We start from the raw sequence: 27,342 nt of genomic DNA on the forward strand, positions 1-27,342 counted from the left end.
AGCTTCATTTCAACTGACGACCAGGTTCTTTCTCTCTCCTTCCCAGCCACCCACACCTTTCCCTTTCCAGCAATGTTCACGGCTTCACGCGGGCGAAACCTCTGCTCAGGCAACTATGCCCCACTTCTTAGCGCCTCACGAAAGAATACAAGTATCTCGCTCCTCCCCGGCAAAACACTCGCTCTTTGTTACCTCTTCGCACCAATCGACCAGAACGCAACCACTCACAACTGGACGCATAACACTCTTTTGTCGACACTCAAAGCCTTCTTGCACCAAGGCAAACACTCTCTTGCGACAGAAGGGCAAGCGCTTGAATCATACCGCGCATTCAAGTAAGTACTTGTTCTCCTGCTGTTCAACGCATCTCTGTGCTTGTCAACTTTCATCATCCAACTTGAGGCGACCGACTTGATGTGACAACTTCAAACACCCTCTGCCCTAAGCCTTCTCCTTCACTCTTGCGCTGCGCATCAACGATTCTCATCTTCATCCACCTCCTTCATCTACCACCTGCATCCACCACCTTCATCCACCTCCTTCATCCACCTTCTTCATCCACCTTCTTTATCAACTACCTTCATCCACCTTCTTCATCCACCTTCTTCATCCACCTTCTTCATCCACCTTCTTCATCCACCTTCTTCATCCACCTTCTTCATCCACCTTCTTCATCCACCTTCTTCATCCACCTTCTTCATCCACTACCTTCATTCACCACCTTCAACCACCACCTCCATCCACCACCTTCAACCACCGCCCTCATCCACCAACTTCAACCACCACCTTCAACCACCACCTTCACTTCCTGTCTTGACTTCATTACAGCAATGGACAAACGTACTAACCGCACGAGACAGAAGTCTTCAACTTCGATTCCATCAGAGCGATCCGACAGCCTCTCGTGGGACTTCCTGCGCGCAAAGATGTCTGACTTCGATGCTGTCGCCGGTCCCTCATCAACTCCCACTTCTTCCAGCACCTCAGGGAAGAAGGTCAAGGCCGAAGGAGTCAAGTGGAGTGAGTTCGCCACCAATGCCATTGTTGCGGCTGTCGACTCGCTGGCCGGTGATGATTCTCCGCTCCTGGGCAACCAGCAGCAAGCATTCCAGAACATGGTTGAGCACATCAAGGACGAATTCACGAATCCGAATGCCCCCTTGGATACAAGAAAAGTCCGAGACAAGCTCGCCCACATCTGGCGTGAGTGCAAGCAGGCAGGATGCGGGGACATCAAGGAGTTCTGGCGTCATGGAACTGCAAAGCTAGATATGGCGTCCTTCGAGAACAAGTTTCTGAAGGAGCAGGGGTACCACCCAGAGGATTACGAGGACGAGTCAGCCGATGCTGGAACTGGAAGTGGCGACACTGATGTTGCTGCTAGCCGCAAGCGCGATCGTGCACAATTCGAAGAAGATCTCGCCCTCGAAGCACCAGGCGCACCGGCCCAAGTCGACCCACCGACCCCAACACTCCGAGATCTCTTCCAGCAGGAGCGCTGGAACCCCAACATTGGTCTTCCTGAGCGTCCGACCGATAACGAGGTCCATACCGTGGTCGCCACTCTCCAGACGTCGATCATACGCCGCGACGGTAGATGCACGCCAGCGGAAGTCCGAGTCGACATGCGTGTCATCTACCGCGAGAGCGCCTTGGCAGTCAACACTCTCCTACCGGCCATGGGCTTTCCACCACAGCAGCCGCCCGCTCTGGATACGACTATTCGATTCTCCGACGAGATGGCGGAGCTCTTGGCCATGCTCATGGGCACTTGGAATACCGAGGACGGGGACTGGAAGAAAACCAATCAGTTGCTGCGCTGTGCACTATCCCTTCAGACTGCCGACCAGATCAGTCTGAACATCCTCATACAATCGCTAGTCGGTGCTGCCGTCGTGTCCTGGGTCTTTGACCTACTCAAGTTCAACGAGCGTGACGAATTCACGCCGGAGGAGCTCGAGCAGCGCTTTCCAGATCAAGCCAAGATGCTGAGTGAGAAGCTCGACACGCTTATCGGTCAGGTCATCCCCTCTCGTCGTGGCAGTGCCTTCCTAGAGGACAAGTCGTTGGGCTTGTTCAGTCGGGTCTATCCCAAAGCAGCGGCTCCGATCACCAAGGAGCAGACTAAATTCCACCGCCCCGATCCAAGTACTGCCCATCCGATTGCCGACTTCCAGTGGCAGGAAGACTGGTTGGAGTCCCTCGCGCTGATATTCCACCTGGCTCTGCAGTTCCGTGCGAACTTGTCAATGCATGATCGATACACTGCATGCCTGTTCGAGTTCCCAGCCCACCTGGATCCGACGGCGGAGGCCGGACCGAACTGTGTCATGCTGGGTCTGCTGCCAACTATCAAGGTGCAGGAGCTTGTGTGGGATCACGAGGACGAGGCCGGTCAGGGAGTTGGTGAGCCTAGGGCTGAGCTGAGGCGCTTGTTCGATGGCGTCTATCATGCTGGCTTCTTCGGCGCTGACGGCGGTGACTGAAGGAGCGATGGGTAGGGCGGAATTCCCTTTGGGTTTGCATTGCGGTTATGGTTTTGGGTCTTGACACTTCAGCACAGCGACGGCGTCATCACAACACCACGGTTGACTTCACGGAGCACAGGAAAGCCCAGTCGACGACTCTGCCTACGGGCTACGAAGTGATGATGAATGCTGTCCTGAAGCATGAATGAGTTTGAAGTTTATGATGCCCCACAAAGTTATGCGAGGAAGTCTCATAGAGCAAATGTTGACATGAGTGTCAGCTGGTTGGCATCAAGGAGTGCGAGGACTCTGTCGACGACTCAGAGATTGTATTGAGACTTCCCAGATAGAAAACGCATATTCATTTGAAGAAATCATGAAACGACGGTCAGTGACATCTTATCCTTTCCTGCGCAATGTGCATTTGTCCGCGAGATCCTACTTCTTTCAGCCAAATAGCCCTCCCGCTTCAGCAAAATCTGCCGTACGCCTCGGCCTTTCTCAACACAATGCTCCGTTGCCCTGTAACGATTCCCATCGATGTGAATGCGCCATAGTACCGATGTAAATCTGCCCCTCCGAGGACCTCTCAAACCTCCTTCCCACTTTTATCGCTAACATGCTCCGCCATCTCGGTGTTCGCCTGACTAGCCCTCCTCTGTCCATCCGTCGCCAGTGACCACTTCCTCTCTCCCGCAGCAGTCTGCCTCAACTGCCCCTCAACATCACCACCAACAACACTGCTCCCCCTCCTCGCCGCCTTCACCAACCCCGGATTCTCCTCCACCAGTCGCCTATAATTGCTCTCCGCGTCCCACACCCACGGACTATCACTCGCGAACAACAAATTCATCTCCTCCAGTGTCCGCTGATTCGTCTCCGGATACAGCGCCCAGACCATCGGGATGGTGATGATGTTGCACGCCGCGAAAATGAAGAGCGTGTACTCGCTGATCGCGCTGAACATGACCGGACAGAGGAGGGTGAGCCAGCCGTTGCCGATGCTCCAGCCGACGACGCCCCAGGCGTTGCCCTTGGTGCGGATGTTGAGTGGGAAGATCTCGGCGGGGTACAGCCAGGGAACTGTAAGCCAGGTGGCGCCGAAGATCATGGTGAAGAGGAATACCATTGCGACGGCGCCGTTGCCGGCGGTGGTGTTGCCGCTGTCCTTGGCTAGTTTCGAGAGGCCGCCGGCGAGGAATAATGTGATGCCCTGGCCAACGGAGCCCCAGTAGAGGGTCCAGCGGCGGCCGATACGGTCGAGAGTGAAGACGCAGATCAAGGTGGAGAGCATGTAGGTGATGGTGTTGAGGCCGGCGATCCATTGGACGTCTTTGTTGGCGATGCCGGCGATGCGGAATATGGTGGGTGAGTAGATTGTTACACCGGCGATACCGATCCATTCTTGCATGATTTGGAGCCAGATGACTAGCTGTACGCGGCGACCGGTGTGTAGCTTTCCGGATCCGATGCCGAATAGCATCTTGTAGTAGTGTTGTTCTGACGCGGTTTCCTTCTCGAGTTCGACGATATTCCTGATGTCCTCGTATTCTGCGTCGGCTTTGCCGGCGTCGTCGCCGTCTTCGCCGCGTAGACGGCCGAGGATGTAGCGAGCTTCGTCTCCACGGCCGACTTTGGTCAGGTAGCGAGGACTTTCGGGAAAAGCCCAGCAGCCGATGAGGAGGCCGAGCAGGAGGAAGAGCTGGAAGGCGACAGGAAAGCGCCAGACGAAGGAGCTCTCGCCGCCTTTGTAGAAAGAGCAGCCGTACTCAAGCCAGTAAGCAACGACAACGCCAAATATGTTGAGCGTGAACTCAATTGCCACAAATTGGCCACGAGAGGTATGATCGGCGGTCTCGGTGGCGTAGACTGGAACAATGGCGTTCAGGATACCAGTACCCCAACCATTGATCAGCCTAGCGCAGATCATCCAGACATGATTCTGCGCACTCGCCTGCAGCGAAGCACCGAGGATGGCCCAAACACTACCGAACGCGATCGCCTTGATTCTGCCATATTTGTCGCCAACGATGCCGCCAACCAGAGCACCAACGAGCGTGCCGAGGTAGTAGACACTGACGATGCCACCTTGCAGCAATGAGTCTGTTATCACAGGCGCGCCATCCGGACCTTGGTGGCCAAAACCCATGATGGTATAGTAGTCCTTGGCGTTGTTGACGCCGGACATCATGCCTTGATCATATCCAAAGAACTGCATAGGAGGGAGGTCAGCACGTCGAGGATGCTGGTGAGTGCCGCTCTTTAACTTACGAAGATGCTCAGTCCAGCCAGGCAATTGATCGCGATGAGTAGATTGCGTTTCCGCAACTTGTGCACAACATTGTACCTTGGGATTTTGTCCATAGTGCTAGCGACTCGGGCGTGTAGCTGATGGTTACAGAATCTTCAATGTTTTTGGCACCTTTCACTAGGTGGGTGACGAGCTATCAAAGTCGTGCGCCATTCTCAAGACTATATAGCTGGGCCAACGGGCAAAGCTTATGGGTTCCCCGTGGAGTCGGTGGACAAGCAACGGTCAATCCCACATAAGGCGAAATCTCAAAACGAAGCTTGACGCTTCGACGCTACGTGGAGTGGTGTATCCGTTTGGCTGCCACGTTCTGCGCTTCCCGTGATTGGGCGATCTAGATGTCGATCTCTGAAGTATTGGCTATGATGTAATTTCGAGGCATTGACCAGTGCGGAGAAGTGCATATTGACTTTCGTGGAAATCTCGAGATCTCCCCGGTCGCCCACGAACGCAATTTCCGCGCAGCAGGCCCTGGCTTTCATCGGCGTACGAGCCGACGGCGTGGCGCGGTTGACGTACAGCTTCAATCTTGTTCCTGGGGAAATGGTCTGCAGTCGCTTAGGCATACATGCAGGTCAATGTTGGCAGAAGATCTGGGGTATTCTTCCTCGCAAGGCTTTCGTGCCTCGGGGAGAACGGATTTTGTGTCTAAGCAGCCATCTCCAGTATGAGACCTTCGAGGACATCTGCATGTCGAATCATTTCAGGAGCTTCGTCCGACCAGAATCGAAGCTGATCTAGTACTTTGCCAAGCTTACCACCAACTTGGCTGGGCCTGGGTACGGCAGATCCAGACGATGACGTTCTGGGACGCTGCATCTCTGCCCCAGGAGTCTGTGGAGAGGTCCCCACCAAGGTTGCTAGACCACCAGGTATGAGGTCTGTATAGCCGGCTCGGACAGTGGCGAGCAGGATGAAGGACGCGCAAACACTCGCCCTCAGGTCGTACCAGAGTCCATGGTGTCGATGTGTCAATGTTCGCGTATCCAAGATGGTCAAGTTGCATTCGATGCCCCTCTGAATGAAGCTCCAGTACACACTTGCTCCTTCGGGGCTCAGTCCCATGTATGTGCCGCTGCTTGTAAAGCTGACAGGGCTTGACATCCCTTGCGTCGGAGCAAGCGGCTTGACGTGTACGAGGTAGTACAGGAATGGCTGGTATAGCCAGGACCTCATCTCGAGCAGTCGATTCTCGGTCGCCCAGCTCAGTTCTCTAGAAACGTGGTCGGCTGCCACACCGCCTGCGGACTCTTTCTGCGGAGCTTTGATGGTGGAATTCGTCTCGTATCGTTGCATAGCTGGCGGCAGGTTTGCGTACCATGAGCTTACCTGGGCCTCGAACTCAACAGCAATGTCCAGATATGGCTCGATGTATGTCCAACTTTCATGGCCACCTGCGAAGAATGTGTTGATGATTCGATTGCCAATCCGACGAAGGGCGACTTCTGTCAGGTAGTAATACCAGCTTTCGGTTTGTCGTATGGACTCCGCGGCTTCGTCATTATGCAAGTTCAGCGCGTGAGACGAGTGCTCGTCGGCTGTATGGCCATCTACATCCTCGTACTGATGCGGTGACGGTGGCGACGGTGGCGAAGGAAACAATCTGGGGTACTCATAGTCTGCAAGTTCGGATTGCGGGAGTGGAAGTTCCACTCGAAACTCCGCTTCCGACTTGAAGCATGACCAGTATAAGCGCTGTTCAAGGCGGGCCTGCTTGCGATATTGAGCACTACCGGGCTGCAGAGCATTGTGGCCCTGCTCCACCACAGTCATGTGCTCGATCAAGCGTCCGTTCGTCTTCAGATACAGCTGATAAGTCGTAGAAGCTTGGTGGAAATGCTGCCATGACAGCATTGGTCGCAGAGTGTACATCAGGTAGACTTGCATTGTTAGCCTGAGCCAGACTTCGGTTGTTGACTCACCTCCTGCAAAGAAATGGCATTGAGCAGCTAGCACTGTTTGTTTGAGCAGGCCTAGCCGCCGACAAGCCAGCACGAAACACTGTTCACCCATTTGTAGTTCCTTCGATGTGGCTACTTTGGGAGTGGCAGCATCAGGTTGGAAGGGCTTTGCAATGCAACCTAAAGCGCATGCCAGCAGTATAATGCAGCTGTGAGCATCGTAGCCAAGACCGCGTGTTGACGCCTCTCTGCCCCTGACAATGAGCGTTTCGACGTCGAGCACTGGGTTCTTGGTGTGAACATTGAGCAGGAAGCTGTCCACTAGGGTCGGAATGCGCTCATCCTCCAGAGGTCCGATTGAAGTTGTCAGGGCATAGTTGTCCTTCTCTGAGACAGAATTCGAGTGTTCTCGCGAGTCGGACACATCCGGATTGCACAGTAAGGGCTGGATTAGATGATTGGGCTCGAATCTACCACCAAAGATAGGCCACGTGAGCACGGTGTCTGCAGTAGTCCGGTGAGGCGGTATGTGTGAGAAGTCCCGACTCGATTGGGCTACTGGACCGCCCGGTACTGGCGGGCTTTTGAGCAGTGATGAATCGTGCGAGGAAGCATGGACCAGTGACGGAAGCTGAGAGTTGTTGGCTTGAACTGCTGCCTTGAGATCATCGAGTTGTTTCGTGACATGATCTAAGCGGCCGGTCAGGGTCTCCGCGACACTTTCTAGCCTTAACTTCGTCAGCGGGACATAGAGCCAGAGAAAATGTCTACCTACGTCTGCTTAGGCGGATCGGTAACATAGACACATTCATTGTCAGCTGCTGCACATAAGCTGCAGATAGGACGCTTGAGATCGCATTTGACCTTGCGATTCCGGCACGTCTGGCAAGCTACCTTGCGCCGACCTAGCGTTGACGACGTTTCCATGTCGCCGCGCTGGCGCTTCTTACCACGAGTGGCAGTAGTCGCCTCGGCCCTGTGGTCTTTATCAGACGCCATCGTGCCTGCACCGAGTGGACCTGTGCATCAAAGCATCCTTCCCGGCGGTACATGGTCCAGGATGCCCGGTGTGATGGGCATATTGCCTGAAGCTCGGGGCATTGACGAGATTCCCGGGCCAGGCAGAGAAGGATCGGCACAAAGCCCAGTAGGATGAGTGGAGTAAGCCGCGCGTGGGAAGCTTCCATCTCTGTGCCAAGCAATCGCCTCCCCAGCTTCCCCAGATTTCTAAGGAAGTGGTTCCCACCTGCCTTAATTCTTACATGATGTGTCGGCTGACCCGCGACTGCCCCTTCCCCCTGGGCAGGAGCAAAGTGTTCCTTGCCACAGCTGTGAATGTATGGATGCAAAGACTATGTTCTTACGATGGGCTAAGAAATTCTGAAGATTCTGCCCAGGTGATCTTTGGCACGAGTGTAATTATATTCGATATTTAGACCTGGTTCTTTTTCTATCGAACTGGCTTCCACTTGGACTCCACCCCCCGCAGACTCCAGCCAGCGAACGCAAGACTAAAGCATTACAAGTCTGAGCGCACCGACTGTATGCTCATCACTCAGAGCTGACCTTCTCCAGCAGCCGCAACAGCCCATCTGGCTGCTTAATGCCCATCTCCACGATCTCGTCTGCCCGGGCTTGCGTATCCGCTACAGCATAGATTCTCAGTTCGTCGGCATTGCCCGAAGGACGCACGTGCGCCACGTCACCGTTCTCGAAGATGAGTCGTAGGCCGTCTGTATAGTCAATTCGTGAGATTTCTGAGAAGCCTTGATCCTTCGTGAAGATAGAAAGTAGCTCCTTCTTGGTATCCTCCAGTGGTTGGTCTTGGGAGAAGCGCGCTAGGATTCGCAGACTAGCTGATCTTGCGAAGTTCCGCAGCAAGGAGGCGCGACTGTAGCGTGCAGGGAGGGTGGCGAATAGTTCTGGCACGGAAAGCTTGCGTTGCTTCGCTGCGGAAAGGACGCACAGGAGCGGCAGAACAGCGTCACGGGTCGGGAGGGCTTTGAGGACGTTGCCGTCGCGCTCGATATCGGATGCAGTCAGAAAGCCGCCATTCGCTTCCCAGCCACAGACGCGTCGCCGTCCGCTCTTGGTTGCTGTTTCCATTCCTGCGATTACGTATGGACTGCCGATCTTCGTCTTCGGTTCCAGCACGGATGCGAGCGCACCACGGTCGATCGCGTCGTTTGAGCTGATTGGGACGACGACTGCGTCGGTACCGAGATATTCTGCGACGATCATGCCCAGTAGGTCGCCGCCGAAGAAGCGCAGGCCTTTGTTTCCGTTTCCGTTTCCGTCTGGGGCGACGAGGAGTGGACGGTCGCTGTCGCCGTCGGTTGAGACGACGGCGTCGAAGGAGTGACCAGTCGCGTCGATCAGCTTCTGGATGGTGTCGAGCTGTTCGACGTCGACGGCTTCGGTGTCAATTGGGACGAAAGTAGAGCTGCGACCGGCGGGTGTGCATTTTGCTCCGAGCTGCGACAGTATCTCTACCACGACGTCCCTTCCGACGGCTGAATGCTGGTACACGAGCAGTTTCAATCCTGCGAGTGGCTGGTTAGGGAAGAAGTCCAGATAGCGTTTGATGTACGCGTCCCGCCCATCGCCCAGGACTTTGGGCAGATCCGTGTTCCCGCTCCGGAGGCGGCCCTGCTGATCGAAAAGCGACTCGTTAGCAGACTGTTCCAGCAAACGCTCCCGCACGCGCTCGACGCTAGCATTGATGGGAGCCTCGTCCTTCTTCAGCAGTTCGCCCCTCGAAGTATTGAGTTTATACCGTTTCGATCGAAGGGTATATGACTGCCTGTGACCATGATAGAACCCTTCCCATGGGACAACGCGTAGTAAGTCAACGCCGGAGTTGGAATCGCGCCAAGATTGATAGCCGTGAGTCCGTTGTCAGAGGCCGCCTGGACGACCGCCTGGGCAATGCCACCTCTGCCATTCTCTACCAATTCTGTTGAGCTAGGCCGCAGGTCGTAGGCGAAGTAGAAGTCATCTCCTTTCGAGATGCCTCCCTTGGAGGACTCCAAAGACAGTAGATATTCGATCTCGCCGGTGACATTGGTGTAGATTTCTAGCTGGGTCAGGTCGACGACTTTTCCGCGGCGGCCACTTGTCCCAAACTTCAGCGGGACGACTTCGTACTTGAGCTGCTCCCGCAGCGAATTTACGGAGCCCATGTTGCACGAGCTGTCTCCTGATCAGTCTGGTTTGCAGTTCCTGATAATCATCGGGCGGACTGTGGATGGAAGTTGAAGATATTCAACCACCATGCAAGGAGGTCCGGGGAAATTGTGCTGCGCCAAGAAACTTTTGTGGGCGCTCCACGATGCTTCTTTCCACGCCATGGAACTCATATAGCTGTGGACACGAAAGCTGCGCATTCTGCCCAACTCGACGGCCAGCAATAGCGCTGATGGATTAAGTTGTCTTGCCGAGCAGGTCGATGGGTTTGGAATGAGCCTCACTTGGGAACCACTTGGGTGGAAGTAGTCATCATGAGTTTCCTGGCTAGGGAGGGCGCTGTACGATTTGGACACGACTTGCATCCTGAGGAGTCTACCAGTGCGACCGCCACTCACTTCTTCTGTTCACAGCCCGGGAGGGTTTTATACGTGGTATGCTCGAGCTGACAGCGGGGTCACGCTTGGGCCTTGAGGCACTGATTGCTATCGTCTCGTCTCCCCGCATTCACTCGAGCGGGCCCTCGTCCTAGGATATGTGCACTTCAAAACGTCGACTACATTGGCAGCAGTGCCCTCGGGAAGTTCAGTGTACACGTGCTTCTCCGGCACCGTTCTTTACCAGTCAACGCACCGTCTACGCAGCTATGTCAGACAATAATCCCAAGACGCTGCTCACACTTCCTAAAGAAATCCGCGATCTTGTAGTAGCAAATATTCTTCCGGAAAGTGCCGTGCTAGTCTATCTGGAAATGATACGACTGCTACGTCATGCAAATGAGCAGGAACCAAGACACGCTTTCCGGAACGAGCCCCAATCTTTACGAACGACCGTACGCATAACGCTGTCAATGCAGAAGCTCGAAAAGCCAACTGAATTGGATTCCCCCTCCAAACTTGACGCCTTCAAGGATATGCTGTCTTTCGTGCGAGTCTGTAAGCAGCTTCGCCGTGTAGCGTGGTGGCACGTGTGGGGTTGACAACAGTGGTAGATATTGACGCCCAACAGGCTCTGTCACTGCGGAACATCTTCTGTCCACAAGCATGCCCTGTTCACAGCGTCCTTATCACTACAACGCGGTGGTGGTTTGATACAGTGCCTGTGATCATCGAACCTCTGCATCACCTCGGACACGTCGAAGTTGTGACCATACACTTTGGAGGTACAGGACTGACCAACATTGGCGTGGCCAAGATTGCGAGTGTGATTCATTCGTTCTCTCTAAGACAAGTCTATGTCAAACACTCCACAGATGAAACTTTCTCTCGCATGCAGCTCACCGTCGTTGGGACGGCTGTTGATGGTAATGTAAAGTGTTGTTCTCATTGACGACCGGTTACAGACGCTGACAGACACACAGATGTGGCGGAAGCTCGAGCCTGTGTGAAATGGTCCACCCTAGCCTTGAGAACTCCGACGTACTCGACCTCTCTGACGTCGTCGACCCGCTGTCGAGAATTGAATTCAGCGAATTCTGTACCGACGAGGTCGGAATCGAAGGCCGAGTCATCTTCAACAAATCCCCTCCTAATGCCAGCAGCGGATGCTAGTAAGCGGAGGCCGCCCGACAAACAAACGCTTGAGCTAGAGCCAACAGCAGCTTCTTTATGACTGGTCTGGTCGCCCTCAAACTTCCCCGTGATGACCCATCGACGCACGCCGTAATGATTGTACGAGTCTTTCAGTACCGTCCTGCTGTGACAATTTCCACCAACCATCAAGAAATACCAGGCCATGGTTTCGGGTTCTGCGGTTTGGGGTTCGCGGGTTTGGGACCGAGCATTGTTTGTGGTGAGTAATGAGATCACTGGATGAGCTTGTATGGTTCAATCAAATGAGATCGCAATATTCGGGATGTATGTGGCTGATAGACAAAGGTGCTATCGGTTTCATGAGCGGGAGCGACTCGGTGCTCTTGCGTCTGAGGGCGAAAATAGACTGCGGTGGGGGCTCAACGAGCCCGTGGCAGAGCCGTGGACTTCTTCATGGCACTATTTGGGAGATGTGACATTCAGGATGGAAAACCGACGATCCCCGGCACCCCGATCGTGGGGCCACGGGCGATGGGCGATGGGATACTGGCATGGTAAACGTGATTCTGGTGCATGAATAGTGGCTTTTTGGTCAGACGATTTGCGGCGCTATGCTAGAACAACAAGAGCGTGGAAATGTACCCCCTCCCTTGGATGGACTCAAGAGACCCAGGTCCACCAGACGACCGAGCGCCAAGCACGAACGAGACCGTTGGAAGAGGTTTCCGTGCCGTCATGCCGCAATGTCGAGGAACCTGGGAAGATATACGCGGCCTGTCTCGAGCGCTGACGCCGGATGCCAGGGACATCGTGCTAGCAGGCTTCAATGAGAGCACCACATATATCGCCAGAGCTCAATTTTTGGCTATTCATGATGTTTAGCAAGCAGCATCTCCGGGGCACCAATGTCATAAGGTCGAGACTTAGACATTCCGTGTTCTACATGGCGATCAGCTACCAGTCCTGGCTCCCGCTTAGGAAAGAATACTTACTGCTACAGACAAGGTTGGCTGAAAGCCACATGCGACGCTATGTTTGACATCGCCGCTACTCCGCTGACTGAGGGTTGTATCTCTTCGTTTGTGTCACTACAGTCACAACGTCGATACTGTTTGCGAACATACATGCTGAAGGAGTCTGACGGACGGAGAATCCTGTGACAAATGTCCCATGCGAGTCGCCCAGATTGTCTGTTGCAGCCACGCACAGATTTATGTCGATGGTCGCACTCTCCAGTCGATGGCCATTCTTTACCGGCGATGATCACTCTCCCACAAGCGTCGAATTTGGAAGATGCTGACGATGCACTTCACTTTCGGTGTAGCGGCAAGTCCAAGTTTCCACTTTCCTTCGAAGAGTAGTTTCTGTATTGGAGATCTTGCTAAGGCCTCTAGGCCTGGCTTTCGACCTGAAAATGTTGGCAACGACACCAGCCGGCAGACCACTGATGATCTTCCGCGCTATCGAGTTCCAGAAACGTCACCATATCTCCTTGCAAATTGTGGCGTAGTTATGTAGAACACAGATAGCGCAAGTGATTGTATCGAGATCGCCGGGTTGGATGGACTGGACCGCTCGTCGCGATTGCAATCTGCATGTGCTGAGAGCGATAACTGAGAATGACTCCGTTGTGGTAGACCGCTAGCGAAGGCTATCCTGCTATTCCCTACCTCGAGGTGATAGATAAATACACTGTACATTGGAGGAAGATTTGCTGATATCAAATCAAGGGTCACATGGTATACCTCGATCTGCACAATCTATGCGTCGGCCGTCATATGGGGTAGGTAGAGTCTGCTGGGAATAGAAGGAGCGTGACCCAAGCAGCGAAGCACATTTGCACCGGTATGCAGCGGGTGACGGCTACAAGGGTGAAGTCGACTCGTGGATTTGCCAAGACAACGTGACCTGGTGATGCTGGCATTTGCACTGAACTCGCGGAATTCTGAAACTTCCACCATACATACGCGCAGACCATCAATATGAGTCGTGCTGTGACCAATATGCGATTCATGCGATCTGTCGATGGTGTATTTCACCTGACTGGCGACAGTAGTTGTGACTTTCGGATTCGGGCACACCAAAAAGCCATACCTGTGTAGCGAACAGCAGTTGATTCGCTCAATCTCCGGGGTTGCTATCCATCGCATGTAACTTCATAGATCCCAACCAGAGACTCTACGCAACTCTAGATGTAGCTGCCAACAAGTCTACTGCCTTCGGCGGCTATTCCTCGCTTCTGTCTATACACCACCGCAGTGCTGCAATTTGTTGACCAGCATTCGACTCAGTCCCAGAAGCACGTTTATGTCTGGTACTAGCACTGTCCTGGTTAGGTAGTATAAGCTTCCTGACGTTCGTGTGTCCCCTTTTGACAGTCCTACAACCGCCCTTGTTCCTTGTCGACATCTGGTAGAGAGCTCTTGACCAAATCTTTACCCGCCATTCGTCCCAGCAGACATGTCGTAGACTGGAGGGCTGTAGGCATTGAGACAAGCTCGAATGCATTGAAAAGGTCGAGGCTATCGTAGCTATGCTGCCACCTCCGACAAAGGCTGGACCTTATGCATCTGAATGCTTGTTCGTGCCTACGCCTGTTGGTCAATGGGGAGAACACCCATGGCATCATCAGCAACCACCGCGTCGATGGTGAGCTGCATCGTATCGAATCCTTTGTGAAGAGAGCATCGGCCGTAGACTTTCAGTAAACGTGAGGGCTGGGCGTGCTGCGCAAGTTTTGCGAGAAAGTGGCGTTTCCGATACCACAATGGGATACTTATGGTCACAAGTTCAAGGTTGCCCAGAGCTCTGACAGCTTTCATCCGCTGAGGCCGTAAGCACGGGCGAAAGCTGCAGTGGATCAACATTCTCTTGAAGGGACATTCCTGCGGATCTAACACATCTTGCAGGAGCGGGAGGCGTTCGGGTCGGTCATTGGCAAACGTCACGGGGTTCCAGACATGCCACCACGTTTCAGTGCGTAGCTGCTTGCAAACGTGTAGCAGGACGAGTGTAAGCTTGAAGGTGTCGAGAGGGTTCAGAGAGTATGTGCGGCTCGCATGGTCTTCGATGCGCACGGACACTCGAGAGAGCGTGACTCTTAAGGACGTTTCCGGATTCTGAGCTGTTGAAAAAACTTGCATCTCGGTCGACTTCAGAACTATGAAAACCATTCGTCTCAGAATAATATCTCAGGTCCAAGTCTCGAACCTCCTGAGGAATCGCGAGAAACGTTTTCGGATCGTCGCCCAACATGTCTGCCCAAAATTGCGAGGAGATCGAGTCGAGCGCCAAGGATAAAGAACGAGTCGGAACTTGCCAGACAGTCTTCCAGCGGTCGAATGATGATTGAAGGTGAAAGCAATCTGTGAGGGTCGCCAAGAAGAGGCAGACTTGAGCCACGTGACTGGTGGCTGCTGCGGTGGAACGTGGCTGCCCGGCAAGTAGTGACACCACCGGCTGCTGAACAGCATCAACTTCTCAGCGTATTTCTCGCCCAGGAACGGACTCTGTGGCGGGGTGGACGTGGACTCTGCCAAGTTGCTGACCATACCGACATCCTGACCATGAATTTCCACCAGTGCCTCCATGTCTATACACTGCGCGGCAGACTTGAAGGCGACCGGCTACAGTACGCTCTTGCCGCCGGAATCTCGATTCACGAGACGAGAAGCTGCCGCGAGAAGTATTAAGAGATCCCTGGCCATGGTTTTGGGTTCTCCGGTCTGGGTGATACAGGTTTGGGCCCGAGCATTGTCCGTGAGTAGTTGATCATGATGTCCGAGTGCTGGAGCGACAAGCTGCAAAATGACGGCGAAGTTGAAGGGTCTATGAGGTAGCTAGATGGACGGCGGTAGCTAGAGGGACGACGGTGGCGTGATAGATGGCAGATGCAGGTGGCGTGATACTCGCAACACAAGATCCAACTCAGTAAGTTTGCGCTAGGGATATTCCCACGATATAGACTTCCGAGTCTGCAAGCTACCGCTGAAGCCATGTACTTATAAGTGGCACGATCTGAGAGACGTGGAGGTCAAAATGACTGACCAGGAAGTCTCCCACGACGATCGTCGCGCTGCCGGAGATGCATTTCCGCCATTTCGCAGGTAGGCATTCCCTGTGCATGAATATGTGCCCAATTTCGAGACTTCCTGGGGTGCGATGCTTGACAAACACCGTTCCCAGGCGATCTGTAGATCTGTGCGACCGCACCCAGATCCTTGGGTGGACGTTTATCAGATCCAGCTCCACCACACCCATAGATTGCCAAGAGTACGCGTGCTGCTGGAAGAGGTTTCCGTGCCGATTTTCCGCCCTGCCGGGAGTCGTAGTGCGCAAGCGATCGAAGGCTGATCATTGATCTCTGGCAGATAGCGTTCTTGGCCTTCAGCATGAGCGTCGCTCTCACTCCGAACGCGCGGCGCTTTGTGCTCCGTGAACCTTGTCCTTCGTCTATTGCATCCTTGTAACTCGTCGTTGTGGCCTCGCATACCCTTGATCAAACGACGACTCGACTTGGCGCACTTATGTCGATCGTCCCTCTGAGGCCACAGATCGCACCCGTAGAGGAGAGGTTCAGGGCGACTCGCACCTGTGTCGGCCGCGATGGCCCGCGCCCCAGATTTGCTTCTTCAAGTATTTTAGGTCCTAGTCACCTATCAGCTACAAACGAGTAATTTTCCTGGCGATGGTGCACTTACTGCCTCAGACAAATGGCCTTCGATAATGAGGTGCGATTGCACTTGCGCAGGGGCTGTCACTCCGTCCAGGCAGAATTGTATCTCTTGTTGAGGCTCTCGACGACGCTGTGACTTTCGTACGTAAACGTTGCGCGAGCGGGAAGGCTGAAAGTCGCATATGAAGATCTCCAGGACCCTATTCGCATCCCGGCGCGGATACACATTGATAGTTACAGATTCGAGGCGCCGAAGAGCACTGATCATGTCGGACGCTCTCGGGCAATATCGAGCCCAGGTTCCAAGATCTGCGAAGAGAATCATTTTCATCGGACAACCTTCCATCCCCTCTGGACATCCCTCGGGCTTGAATATGGCTTGCAAGAGCAGCGGATCGGCGGTTTGGATGTTCTTGAGCGTGACCAAGTCCCAGAGACGCCACCATGCGTACCGTCAAATTGTCTTGCAGATATGCAGGGCAGGAAGAGCGCGCTTGAATGTGGCGATGGCCTCGGGGTGGGTGGAGCGGTACCCTGGGGTAGCAATCCATCTGCTTTGTATCTTCTGCATGTCGATGACGAGTGTGCCTTGACAGAAGGTTCCCGACAACCATGGTAAGTATCTCTACGGGTAGTCGAAGCGGCGGATTCGGCGGGTTGGCTGCCATTTTCGCAGAGAGCGGAAACGCGATTAGCAAGCGACTGAATACAAAATATCATGGACCGGATGGTCCTATTCACTCCTGGTACTAGCACGGTCCTTAGTCGAGGGAGCCAACTCTCCATCCTTCGTTGCCTGCGTATTCGCCACCCATCCAACGACTGCGCTCATCGATTGTCGACGTCTGATAGCAGAGCTGTCTTCTAGACGCCGAGCCAACGCGCGACCCAGCAGACAGCACGCGCTTCAAAGCCAATCCCCGTGAACGAGTAGACAAGGTCGACTGCGTTGAAAAAGTGCTAAGCTATCATAGCTCTGCTACGTCTTCTGACGAGGGCTCGTACTTCTGCATCTGGAATTTCGTTAGCACCCACGCCTGTTCGGCAATGAGGAGAATACTCACATCATCTGGGGCAGCCACCCCATCAATGGTGAGCTGCACACGCCTGAAATGTCGCGGACTACGAGGCGAGGGGACGACATAGATGTGCGTCAGATTTGATGAATCAAAATCAGTGGCCAGCCTCCCCATTCCACTGTCTGTAAGACGAGAATGAGGGCTATAGTGTACGGTAACAACTTCGAGGTCTTTCATGGTATTGGTGATCTTGACAAGCGCTTTGCGAAAGGTTGTCGGACGTTCAATATCCGCGATAAGACTTCTGTCCGTAATGAGAAGTCTCTTCACAGGACATGATTGTGGTTCGAACATGTTTCGCAATAGAAGAGCCTTCTCGGCGTCCACGTTGACCACTGTGACCGATTCCCAAAGTTGTCGCCACAAGTCGATGCGAAGTTGCTTGCAAACGTGTACAACGGACAGTGCAGCATTGAAGGCAGCGAGCTCAGAATTGGTGTTGAGCCATTTCGATTCGTCGGCATCGATGCGTAGGTAGGTACGGTACTCTGAACAATCGGCTTTATTCTGCGAAGCGTTCCCTGGCTTATGCTGAGCTGGATGGCGTCGTACCCGCACCGTCTTCAACTCGATTTGGACTGCGCTTTTTGGAAGGAGGTTTGCCAATATGAGATCGCGAATCTCCTTTGGGATCGTGACCAACGTGTTGGGTGTGTCGGCTACCATACTTGCGTAGCAACGCGAGGGTAGGCGAGGGGCTGGAAGATGGAAGTAGGTCGGTAGTCAAAAGGCGATCTCAGAAGGATGGAAACGTGCAAGTGATGAACAGCCGTTGCCAAGACAAGGCAGACTCGGCATTTGCCTGACTCATGAGATGCGGCTTCAACGATGCCTGAAGTGAAGGTGGAATCGTGACACTTAGAGTGTGCGAGTTGTTGACTGCTCGATTCCTCGGGTCCACGACGACGGAGACCACATTCAACTTCATGGCTTGACCATCCAGTCCATGACTTCACAAAGTTCCCACAACGACGCAAAAGCGACGTCTTGACAGAGTGACCATTCACTCGGGGTGATCGGTGTCCATATGCTGTGTCAAAGCTGACCCACTGTGTTCACAAGTCTCAGCGAGCACGTTGAAATGTATAGACTCGACACACTTACCACTTTCAAGCCCCGTTGGCCAACCACGTGCATGCGCACAGCCCCGGTCCGTGTTGGCTCCCTTCACATAACGTATGCATTCGACAGTCCGCATTGTTTCCCAATCTCCACGATTGCAAGCAACATATGCCACGTCTTGCAATCTGGAAGTATAGTGACCATTTTGAGCTGCCGAAAGCACATGATCAACCGCTTGAGTTCTTTCCGGATGAACCTTGCACTTGCTTTTCGAATGTCGAGGTACCTCAAAGGATAGTTGCGACTTGCGATCTTTTCTCTGACAGTCCAGAACTGCATGGCGAGAGTCCAGTCAGCGTATAACACCACTGTCACCAGATCCCAGATCATGGGCTTCAGCGCAAGATACATGGCCTTGCAAGTTGGGAAAAGTCGAATAACACGCAGGAACTGGGCTCGACTCCCAGCACCGAACGTGTACCAGATAAATACTGAGCAGAGACGACGCAGTCGGCCTCGTCGTGACGAAGGTGGTCCCTGGAAGCGTTCATCAGCACTTCCATTCTTGCATTGTCCCGGTCGAAGGAGACGATGTCGGACACAGCCAGACGAAATATTGTACAGGTCTCGGTCCCCATCACTGGAGGGTGACATGCTTACCATCATTCTAGACAGCCACTGCAAGTGACCCGGTCTGTACCGATCGAGGTCCGGTTCTTGGAGGAATAACACGATCCTCCGACGTGGCATGATCAGCTTGTAGATTGCAGTTTGGAGTTCGCCTGGGAGGTTGAGCAATCGATTTGATTGATTCGTAGCCATGGCGGTGTAGAAGTCGACAAAGTGCCCGGCCGATGGAGCGAATGCTTGATTCATCGTGAAGCTCGCTTATCCGGTGGTCGCTGCCAAGGCTTTTCGACACGTCCGGCCAGCAGCGGAGAGCCTGAAAACGGTGACGCGCTTGATCTTGACTCATGAATCAATCTGTGCTCGAAGTGAAGATAAAACCGCATCCTCACAGACTTGACGACCGATGTGCCCGAACTCGCACTCAGCTGGACCAGGCGGGCTCTAACGTCGTCGATACGGAGCTATCAATCTGAAGCCCTCCAGGATCCAAAGTCGGTCAAGTATCGCTTGTCGTTCATGACAGACTTGACAGCCGCCGTCATCACAGATCGGGGCCCGCGACGACCAACCATAATCTCAAACTGCGCAACAGCTTGCTCGATCAGAGTCTCAACTCCCGGAACCACGACCCATGGAATGCCAGTTTCGACTCGGAATTGCGTGATCTGCTGTACAAGTGCAGTTACGTGGTTGTATGCCATCTCGACAACAACGCCTCCAGAGGGAGACTCGAGCCACTGCTTTGGCATCTTGAACACTGCTTCGGTGTTGCCGTCGATTCGTTCATGCGTGACACAGGATACGACCATTGTCGGCATTGCGAATCCAGACGGCCAAGCTTGTTCGAGGTTTTCCAGTACCAGCACATTCAGACCACCTGCAGCAGATGATGGCGCCTTTCCGTCTCTTGAGGACTGGCTCATGAAGTGACTTGCCACGGCCCTAGCGTTAGCAAGTGTCCGATTGTAGATGAAGACGTTTTTGCAGCCCAGCTGGAGCATAGCATATACGGCTGCTCGCGCCATACCACCCGCACCAACGACCAAGCCCGTCGTCTTCGGCTGAATCACGTTACGCGGTGACAAACTCCGGCTCAAGCAGACCTTGATGCCGATGAAATCCGTGTTGTCACCATGCCATGCAGCTATTGGACCAGCCTGGTTGCGATTGTATGCCTGAGTAGCAAGAGGCGGCATTCTGCCGTTGGCATCTTTGCGAAGTGGAATAAGAGTGTTGACGGCCCCGATGGCTCTTGCGTGGTGACTTAGGGAAGATACCTTCTCCATGGCTTTGACTTTCCATGGCTGTATAACACTGGCGCCTCCAAAGCAATCGTCTGCGGCAAGAGCTTCCACCTCGTCCCAGCTAATAATATTCTTTAGGGTGTATGAGTGACTAAGCCCGGTGGCCTCATACGCAGCGTTGTGCATTACTGGAGATAGCGACTGCGACACGTTGGCACCAACGATACAGAACTGTAAGGCATCGAGCATAAAGGAAGAGCCCAGCGCTTGGAGCAATTGCGCAGATGTTAGAATTGGCGCGAATTGATCATTTCCAGCCTTGAGTATCGGATGAGTCACGCTCGTCATGTGAGTGTTGAGCATCTGCGAAGCTCGTCCGAGGCTTCCTGAGGCAAAAATGGTGACAGGTACTGTCGGCTTCAATTTGGATTGCAGCTCTTCTCGGAGCCAGAGAACGCTTGACAGATCATTCCGTGACAAAGCTGGCACAATGATGCGAACAGAGTCGCACTTGGCAGAAACAGCGGCTTGAGCGAGCTCGACTAATTTGTGGTCTCGCCAATCTTGTCCAGTGGGTATTCTCCGTTGTACAGTACCGATGATTCTGCTCGGACCTTTCATTGCAAGCACAGATGGGATGAGATTCCTTTCGCGATCTAGGTCGATAGCTACGTATTCCACACCAGTGCGAAGAGCGTGATTGATGATGGCCATGCGTAGATCGATCCCAAGCTCAGTGGCGCGGTTTGTCACGCAGACTGGAACACCAATGTGCCGCCGAACCGACGCAACAGCCTTGCTGAAGACCTTGGACATGTGACCATTCCACTTGTCGATGATGATATCAACAAGATCTCCAGCGACCTCGAGGGCCGATATGTCAAGCTCATCCGTGAGTCTGGACAGTGGTATTTCGAGAGCATGCGTGTATGCCCTAGTCTCCAGAGGAGCATCGATGGAGAATGTTGACGAGTAATTCGGAGCAGTATTTGTGATCTGACGAACAAAACGAGAGAAATCCTCCTGAGCGTGTCTCAGCTTGAAGGAGTATGTGGGTGAAGAACGGTCAGCGGTCTCGTCGCTTCCTTCGTCTGCTGTATCATCCTGCAAGTTGTAGTATTCGAAATTTGAGCACTTTCGATGGCTGGGATCCCCAGCTTCGAGCAGCTTGACAGATCTGTCCCCCAGATTGAGTAGTGACTTGATCTGCACCATATCTCGCATAATGTAGACGACAGGGTTGGTCATACAGTAGAGCCTCAGATAATCCTGCAAGCTGCTTGTCATACTTCCCAGCCCACAGTCTATCACGCAGTGATGCTTATTTTCCTCAAGCATCTTTCGCGTAACCTCAACATCGCTCTGGTGAAATAGCTCACTGCCATGATTCTTGAGGAAGTCCTGCCTCGAGAAGCCGGTAGTAAGCTGGAAGAAATGGTCCTCAGTGATAAAGCGACGTCCCAGAGCAGCCGCAGCGATCAGTCCGAGCGACCGCTTCCCACTGCCACGAATTCCAACAAGAACGACTGAGGCGTCGGGGTGGAAGGTCCGATTAGTGGTGGCGGCTGATGGAGTGTTTTGACCACTTGTGCGGACACCATCATGTCCCAAGGCCAGCGTCCTGTTTGGGATATAAGGCGACGATGGAGCTGAGCGAATGGCGCGCTCCTCGGAAGAGTGTCTCGTCATTGCTCCCAGATCCCAGCCGATGTCTACAGATCAGGTAGCAGTATGGACGCCGCCATGACGCGACTGGGGTTCCGCGATGGCACCAACGACAAGGCCCGCCTCAATCGCTCGTGACTGCGATCGGAAGTGCAAGAATCAGGATGATCTCCTATGCATGAAGATTCGGAAGTTGTGACCCATCCGCCGAGAGGAGGACACTCTTTCCGTTTCCAGTTTCCCGCGGGAAGTTGCGCAGCTCTTGCCAAGCCTGCATCAAGAAGTCGCGACAGACCTTTGCCTGCATCTGCTCCGTCCTCTGATCGAGCTTCATTCAGCGCAGTTGGAATGGTCACTGAACCGCATTGGAGCTTGTGACGCCTCCTGTCGAGATGACAGCGTCTTGCGCGGTCCGCACTCAAGGCGTCGTCATCTCAGATATCCCGACCTTCGATCTACGACAGCGGTAGCGTCTGACCATGCAGAATGGAGCAAAGAGAACCAAAACAGCAGAGGACGACAGTGGCGTCACAAAGGCACGCACTCGAGTATCTCGAGCATGTACGCGATGCAGAGCCAGGAAAGATAAATGTGATGGAACAACTCCATCCTGCTCGAATTGCATAGGCGCAGAAACAGTCTGCGTATATGACACCGCAACAAAGAAAAGGGGTCTGCCAGAGGGCTATGTACGAGCCATCGAGAAGTTGTGGGCCGTCAGCTTTTCCCGCATCGAGGGATTGGAGGATCTGTTGATCAGTACGCTGCAACAAGACCGCCCACTGCTCACGAGCATCTGGAATCACCGCGAGGTAGGTGAAGAGCTACATTCGAAGTGGAAAGACTCCCGGGTCTTCTCGGAACTCGAGACCTTCCTTACTGGTGTAGAAGCTCAAACAGCTGCCGCTGGATCGAAACGCAAGCGAGACCACGAGGACGATGAAGACAACGACCACATAGGAGATCTAGCCACTATACTCCCAACAAAGTATGCTCTGTGTGACAAAGAAGCCAGTGGAGAAGTCTCGTTGAGTCGGCGGACGTTGACGATGAGCACAATCAGCTTGCCCACTGCGACTTCAGAAATTCTTGGGCGTTACTTTGGCTCGATTCATGCATATTTCCCGATCCTGGATCGTCCCAAAGTCCTCAGGTCATGCTATGAGCAAACACGAGGTGGAACTCAGATCAGCCACGACAATGACGATCTCGCAGTGCTTGCAGCAGCCATGGCGTGCACTACCAAGCTGGGGGGGCTCGGTGAGCCTGATTCCCTTCCTACCAGTCTCTTCGACATTGCCAGGCAGTGCATTCCTGGACTGTCAGGTGCTTTCAAGATTGGCCATGTTCAAGCCCTTCTATTACTCGCATTATCTGATATTCACACTGGCGCATGGGAATCTGCTTGGCGGTCTGTTGGACTCGCAGCCCGAGTTCTGACAGATCTGTCTGAGAAGACGGGTCAGGTGACTCGAGATCAGACGGCAGCTCGTCAAGGCTGCTTAATTCTTGATACGCTAGTTGGCATTCGACTACGCAGGCGTCCTCAGTGTCGGAGAGACGACTTGCCATCTGATGCATTCCTGCACGAAGATGGCAATGAAGAATGGGAACCGTGGCAGGGCACGTCGGAGCCTGCTTTCATCATAAGTTGCTTCAACAACTTGACCAAGCTGTCTGGAATACTGAGCGACTTCGTCTGTCAGCTACCAGGTACCCCCATTCCTGCACGAGACCGGACAGAGCAAGCTTTGGGAAATCTCAATACACTCGCTGGGGCATATCCACGTGGTGCTCGCCTGACCGCAGCCGATGTTGGTCCCCCACATCAAACTTTTTTGAAGGTCGCCCACCTCCTGACCCTCGCTTACGTTACGGCATCTCATCCTGATCATGTCAATTCGACTATACCTCCGTTAGCCGCCGCCAAGAAGAGCCTTGATGATGCAGAGCTCGCAGCAGGTGTCATTGTCGTACCGAGCTGGTTGACAGGCTTATACACCGGCGTAATACACGAGATGAACGAGCTACAAAGTGGCATCGACCTCATATCATCGATCAAGCATGCATCGATGTTTAAAGCACTGGACGAACATCTCGGAGGCAGTCCACAGGAGGCCGAACGAAATCTGCTAGTCGTCACGAGAGATACAGTGGCTGGCAGTATAATCGATCCATCTCTACAACCATTGAAACGAAATGGCAGCACGTCTCTAGCCAGAAGATCGTTCTTCCCCGCAGACCCATTTGCCCAACCAATGAACGTCATGACAAACCAGTCTCCACCCATCACAACCGCAGGCCCCGATGCCGCTAACAACGTATTCGAGCGTACGCCGCAAGACTTCTGGAACAGCAGCATTGATGTTCCGACAGCGCCAGCTATGGTACCAAACGGAGGACTAGTCATGCCTGCGACGCATGGCTCATTGCCAACTGTCTACAACCCATCCATCGCTACCTCTCCAAGCTTTCAGGGCGACGAGATCGATGCACTTTTCCACGAGATGGCACAGCTAGACACAACTGAGTGGGCTACAGGACGAAATCAAGGATTGAAAGATTTCGGATTCAATGATATGCAAGCTTTTGAGGAATTCTGTAACGATCCCGACCGGGTCTTCTCCAGCAATGCGGAAATAGAAACTCAACAACCAATGCCACAACGGCACATGTCCGACCTGACCATGGCAGACTTTGATCAGCAGAACTTCGATATGGCGGGACTACCTATCTGGAACGGATGAAGCCAGCACTGCTACCAGACTCTGTCCTGTAATTATCTCAAATGCCTTTCATTGGCCCATCGGCAAACTTCCAGGCCCAATACTCCAATGCCGCCACGTATCCATAAGCACCCAGACCACAGATCACCGCCACGGCCTTGTCGTGGAATTTGCTCTCGTGTCTCCACGGCTCCCTAGCATGGACATTGCTCACATGGCACTCGATGAACGGAATAGACACACCCAGCAGCGCATCCCGAATGACCACGCTGGTGTGGGTGTAGCCTCCAGGGTTCAGAACAATCGCATCGACCTTTTCCAATCGAGCCTCCTGAATGCGATCTACGATGGCGCCTTCGTGATTGGACTGAAAAGTCAAAATCTGGATGCCGAGCTTCTCTCCTCGAGACTTGATGCTGGCTTCGATGTCGGGAAGGCTGACGGAGCCGTATAGATGTGGTTCTCGGGTGCCTAGGAGGTTGAGGTTGGCGCCGTTGATGAAGAGGATTTTCTTGCCGGTGGCTGATGGTTGTTCTGATGATGCCATGTTGTGTGTTTGCTTCAGCGTCCGCTTCCTGTTGCAACCTTCTAGCAGTCCACGCTTCTCCGGTGCTCAGCGTACTCAGCAGTCGTAACGAGTGCACAATTTCATTAGTCGCTGCCAAGCAGTCCTAAGAAGCTCGTTCTTTCCTACGCTGTACGGTATGCCGGCGGATGCAATTGCTGCTGTCTAGCAAGATGCGAAAGGCAGATGATCCAGTGCTGTTTCGTTTGAGGACCACCGAACGACATTCAGCTTAAGGTCATGTACCTGTACCCATCCGTCAGTGAACGTCCTTCACAGCAGTGGTTCTCCGCACCGGCCCCGCTCGAGCACGCCCCGCGACAGCTTTCGGCTAAGGTCTTCTCCGTACGCCTCCGACACCTCACCTCGCTCACCCAGATCGTGTCATAGTCTACACGGAAAACAGTGGCGGCTCTGCGGTCTTATGTATTGGTCGTCAACGCCGGATCTGATGCTTTGATAGCCGGTGCTATCCGCCAATGAGTCGAACAATCTAGCAATGTCGCGTCTGAGGCCATTGGCGTGCAATATCCCCATCTCAGCATAGTGACGCTACGTGGCTGGTCCATGTACACGTCGAGAACGGCGTAAGGCTGCACAAGAAGTGGCTTGCGAGCACAGCACCTCGCTCCCGGCGACGGACGACTGTCTCGCACCACAGCTGGCTGGTCGCTCTGGCCGCCACGATGTCCGTTGACCAGATAACGCCTGGTATGGAACAGCTGGATCTGGATGAGATCTACCCTTTCGCAATACAACTTGGCAAGGATGCCGGAGCACTCTTGGTGAAAGGTCTGGAGAGGCGGCGAGCAGAGAGTCATGAGAACGAAGAGCAGATTGAGAAAATGAATGCCGTCGACATCGTCACTGAGGTCGATCATGGTGCGTGACCTTCTATTCCACCCAGGCCATCGCCGTTGCCACACCGGAGTGCCAGACTGAAGCCATTCCAAATTCAAATCCATCCACTGACGCCCACCATCCATGCGCAGAAGTCGAAGCATTCATTCACACCGCAGTGTCTGAAAGATACCCCTCACACGCCTTCATAGGCGAAGAAACCTACTCGGCCGGCCAATCCAAAGACTACCTCGTCGATTCCCGCCCAACCTGGATAATCGACCCTCTCGACGGCACTGTCAACTTCACGCATGGCTTTCCCATGTTCTGCGTCTCCATCGCTTTGGTCCACAACCATGTCCCTGTAATCGGCGTCATCAATGCGCCCTTGTTGAACCAACTCTTCAGTGCTTGTTCCGGGAAGGGCTCGTGGTTGAATGAATCGACAAGGTTGCCGTTATTGGGGAAGAATATCGGCCCCCTACCGAAAGATGCGCCGCGGCGGTGCATTTTCGCGTGTGAGTGGGGCAAAGATAGACGCGACAGCAAGGAGAGTAATCTCGGCCGTAAAGTCGACTCCTTTCTTACTATGGCAACGGAACCTTCCGGGCGCGATGGTTTAGGAGGTATGGTGCACGGCGTCCGCAGCCTAGGTTCCGCGACCATGGATCTGGCGTACACAGCCATGGGCAGCGTTGATATCTGGTGGGAGGGTGGCTGTTGGGAGTGGGACGTCGCCGCAGGCATATGTCTACTCAACGAAGCAGGTGGACTTGTGACGACTGCGAATCCCCCGGAAGATGAGAAGTGGGAGGAATGGACGGATGTGCCGGCGGTGAAGCTCGGCGGGAGGCTGTACCTGGCGATACGGCCGGCGACGGATGCGAGGGATGGGAGCGAGACGGGCAGACAATCACAGGTCAGGGTTGTGAAGGAGGTATGGAAACGGGTTCGGCGGCTGGATTATAGTCGACCTGGGGCATAAGCTCTGGAACGGACTCGATGGATCCTGTAGCCACGTTCGATGGCGTAGAGCCATCATAACGAAGACGAACAAACGTGAGAATGCTGCATGAAGCTCGGTATGCCGAAGCGAACGCATGCTGTGGTCGATAAGACGCATGCGTTCGCTTCAGCATACCGAGCCTCATGCAGCATTCTCCCATTGTCAATTAAAGAAAGAGCAAGCATACTTTCCTCAACCAAAGCAAACCAACTTCTATCAGAACTTTTGCCAAGACTTTCTGCTGGTGCACATTTTGGAAAATCACATTTTGGAAATTTACATGATTTTTTACAGTTTTTGGATAAACCGACAGAAGTTGGAGATCCTTCCCAATACGGAAGGTGGCCTGCTTTTCTGGGACAAATGACCTCGCTGCTGCTCGGCTCGGTAAGCTTGCCTTGTTGAGGCGCCGGCGAGGCTGTCTTGGCATGTTACGTTTCGCAATCCGTCTT

At 53.7% G+C, this 27,342-nt stretch overlaps 11 protein-coding genes across 11 annotated transcripts; 3 read left to right on the plus strand and 8 right to left on the minus strand.

Moving 5' to 3' along the window:
• Window positions 1–926: 926 nt before the first annotated feature.
• On the plus strand, window positions 927–2,486 carry AB675_11829 (uncharacterized protein; the record flags this gene model as incomplete). The annotated part of the gene is made up of 1 exon (XM_018140708.1): window positions 927–2,486. The coding sequence occupies one exon, from the start codon at window positions 927–929 to the stop codon at window positions 2,484–2,486; it is 1,560 nt and encodes a 519-aa protein (XP_017996792.1).
• A 571-nt stretch (window positions 2,487–3,057) lies between these two features.
• AB675_11830 (Sugar transporter STL1) lies at window positions 3,058–4,832 on the minus strand (the record flags this gene model as incomplete). The annotated part of the gene is made up of 2 exons (XM_018140710.1): window positions 3,058–4,680; window positions 4,740–4,832. 2 exons carry the CDS (start codon window positions 4,830–4,832, stop codon window positions 3,058–3,060), a joined length of 1,716 nt encoding a protein of 571 aa, XP_017996727.1.
• A 595-nt stretch (window positions 4,833–5,427) lies between these two features.
• On the minus strand, window positions 5,428–7,679 carry AB675_11831 (uncharacterized protein; the record flags this gene model as incomplete). Its single annotated transcript, XM_018140711.1, has 3 exons — window positions 5,428–6,659; window positions 6,702–7,408; window positions 7,456–7,679. The coding sequence occupies 3 exons, from the start codon at window positions 7,677–7,679 to the stop codon at window positions 5,428–5,430; spliced, it is 2,163 nt and encodes a 720-aa protein (XP_017996796.1).
• A 552-nt stretch (window positions 7,680–8,231) lies between these two features.
• Window positions 8,232–9,862, minus strand: AB675_11832 (Phosphomannomutase; the record flags this gene model as incomplete). The annotated part of the gene is made up of 2 exons (XM_018140712.1): window positions 8,232–9,483; window positions 9,534–9,862. 2 exons carry the CDS (start codon window positions 9,860–9,862, stop codon window positions 8,232–8,234), a joined length of 1,581 nt encoding a protein of 526 aa, XP_017996815.1.
• A 1,326-nt stretch (window positions 9,863–11,188) lies between these two features.
• AB675_11833 (uncharacterized protein) lies at window positions 11,189–11,602 on the minus strand (the record flags this gene model as incomplete). Its single annotated transcript, XM_018140713.1, has 1 exon — window positions 11,189–11,602. One exon carries the CDS (start codon window positions 11,600–11,602, stop codon window positions 11,189–11,191), a length of 414 nt encoding a protein of 137 aa, XP_017996757.1.
• A 5,439-nt stretch (window positions 11,603–17,041) lies between these two features.
• On the minus strand, window positions 17,042–17,818 carry AB675_11834 (uncharacterized protein; the record flags this gene model as incomplete). Its single annotated transcript, XM_018140714.1, has 2 exons — window positions 17,042–17,086; window positions 17,138–17,818. 2 exons carry the CDS (start codon window positions 17,816–17,818, stop codon window positions 17,042–17,044), a joined length of 726 nt encoding a protein of 241 aa, XP_017996799.1.
• Window positions 17,819–18,319: 501 nt separating this feature from the next.
• AB675_11835 (uncharacterized protein) lies at window positions 18,320–19,090 on the minus strand (the record flags this gene model as incomplete). The annotated part of the gene is made up of 2 exons (XM_018140715.1): window positions 18,320–18,751; window positions 18,875–19,090. The coding sequence occupies 2 exons, from the start codon at window positions 19,088–19,090 to the stop codon at window positions 18,320–18,322; spliced, it is 648 nt and encodes a 215-aa protein (XP_017996740.1).
• Window positions 19,091–19,308: 218 nt separating this feature from the next.
• On the minus strand, window positions 19,309–21,777 carry AB675_11836 (Quinate repressor protein; the record flags this gene model as incomplete). The annotated part of the gene is made up of 1 exon (XM_018140716.1): window positions 19,309–21,777. One exon carries the CDS (start codon window positions 21,775–21,777, stop codon window positions 19,309–19,311), a length of 2,469 nt encoding a protein of 822 aa, XP_017996761.1.
• Window positions 21,778–22,232: 455 nt separating this feature from the next.
• On the plus strand, window positions 22,233–24,500 carry AB675_11837 (Quinic acid utilization activator; the record flags this gene model as incomplete). The annotated part of the gene is made up of 2 exons (XM_018140717.1): window positions 22,233–22,314; window positions 22,381–24,500. 2 exons carry the CDS (start codon window positions 22,233–22,235, stop codon window positions 24,498–24,500), a joined length of 2,202 nt encoding a protein of 733 aa, XP_017996706.1.
• A 37-nt stretch (window positions 24,501–24,537) lies between these two features.
• AB675_11838 (Catabolic 3-dehydroquinase) lies at window positions 24,538–25,026 on the minus strand (the record flags this gene model as incomplete). The annotated part of the gene is made up of 1 exon (XM_018140718.1): window positions 24,538–25,026. The coding sequence occupies one exon, from the start codon at window positions 25,024–25,026 to the stop codon at window positions 24,538–24,540; it is 489 nt and encodes a 162-aa protein (XP_017996750.1).
• Window positions 25,027–25,730: 704 nt separating this feature from the next.
• Window positions 25,731–26,869, plus strand: AB675_11839 (Protein qutG; the record flags this gene model as incomplete). Its single annotated transcript, XM_018140719.1, has 2 exons — window positions 25,731–25,926; window positions 26,037–26,869. 2 exons carry the CDS (start codon window positions 25,731–25,733, stop codon window positions 26,867–26,869), a joined length of 1,029 nt encoding a protein of 342 aa, XP_017996798.1.
• Between the last annotated feature and the right edge of the window lie 473 nt (window positions 26,870–27,342).

This window comes from Cyphellophora attinorum, assembly GCF_001299255.1.
Source record: "Cyphellophora attinorum strain CBS 131958 chromosome Unknown Contig28, whole genome shotgun sequence".
Classification (NCBI taxonomy): domain Eukaryota; kingdom Fungi; phylum Ascomycota; class Eurotiomycetes; order Chaetothyriales; family Cyphellophoraceae; genus Cyphellophora; species Cyphellophora attinorum.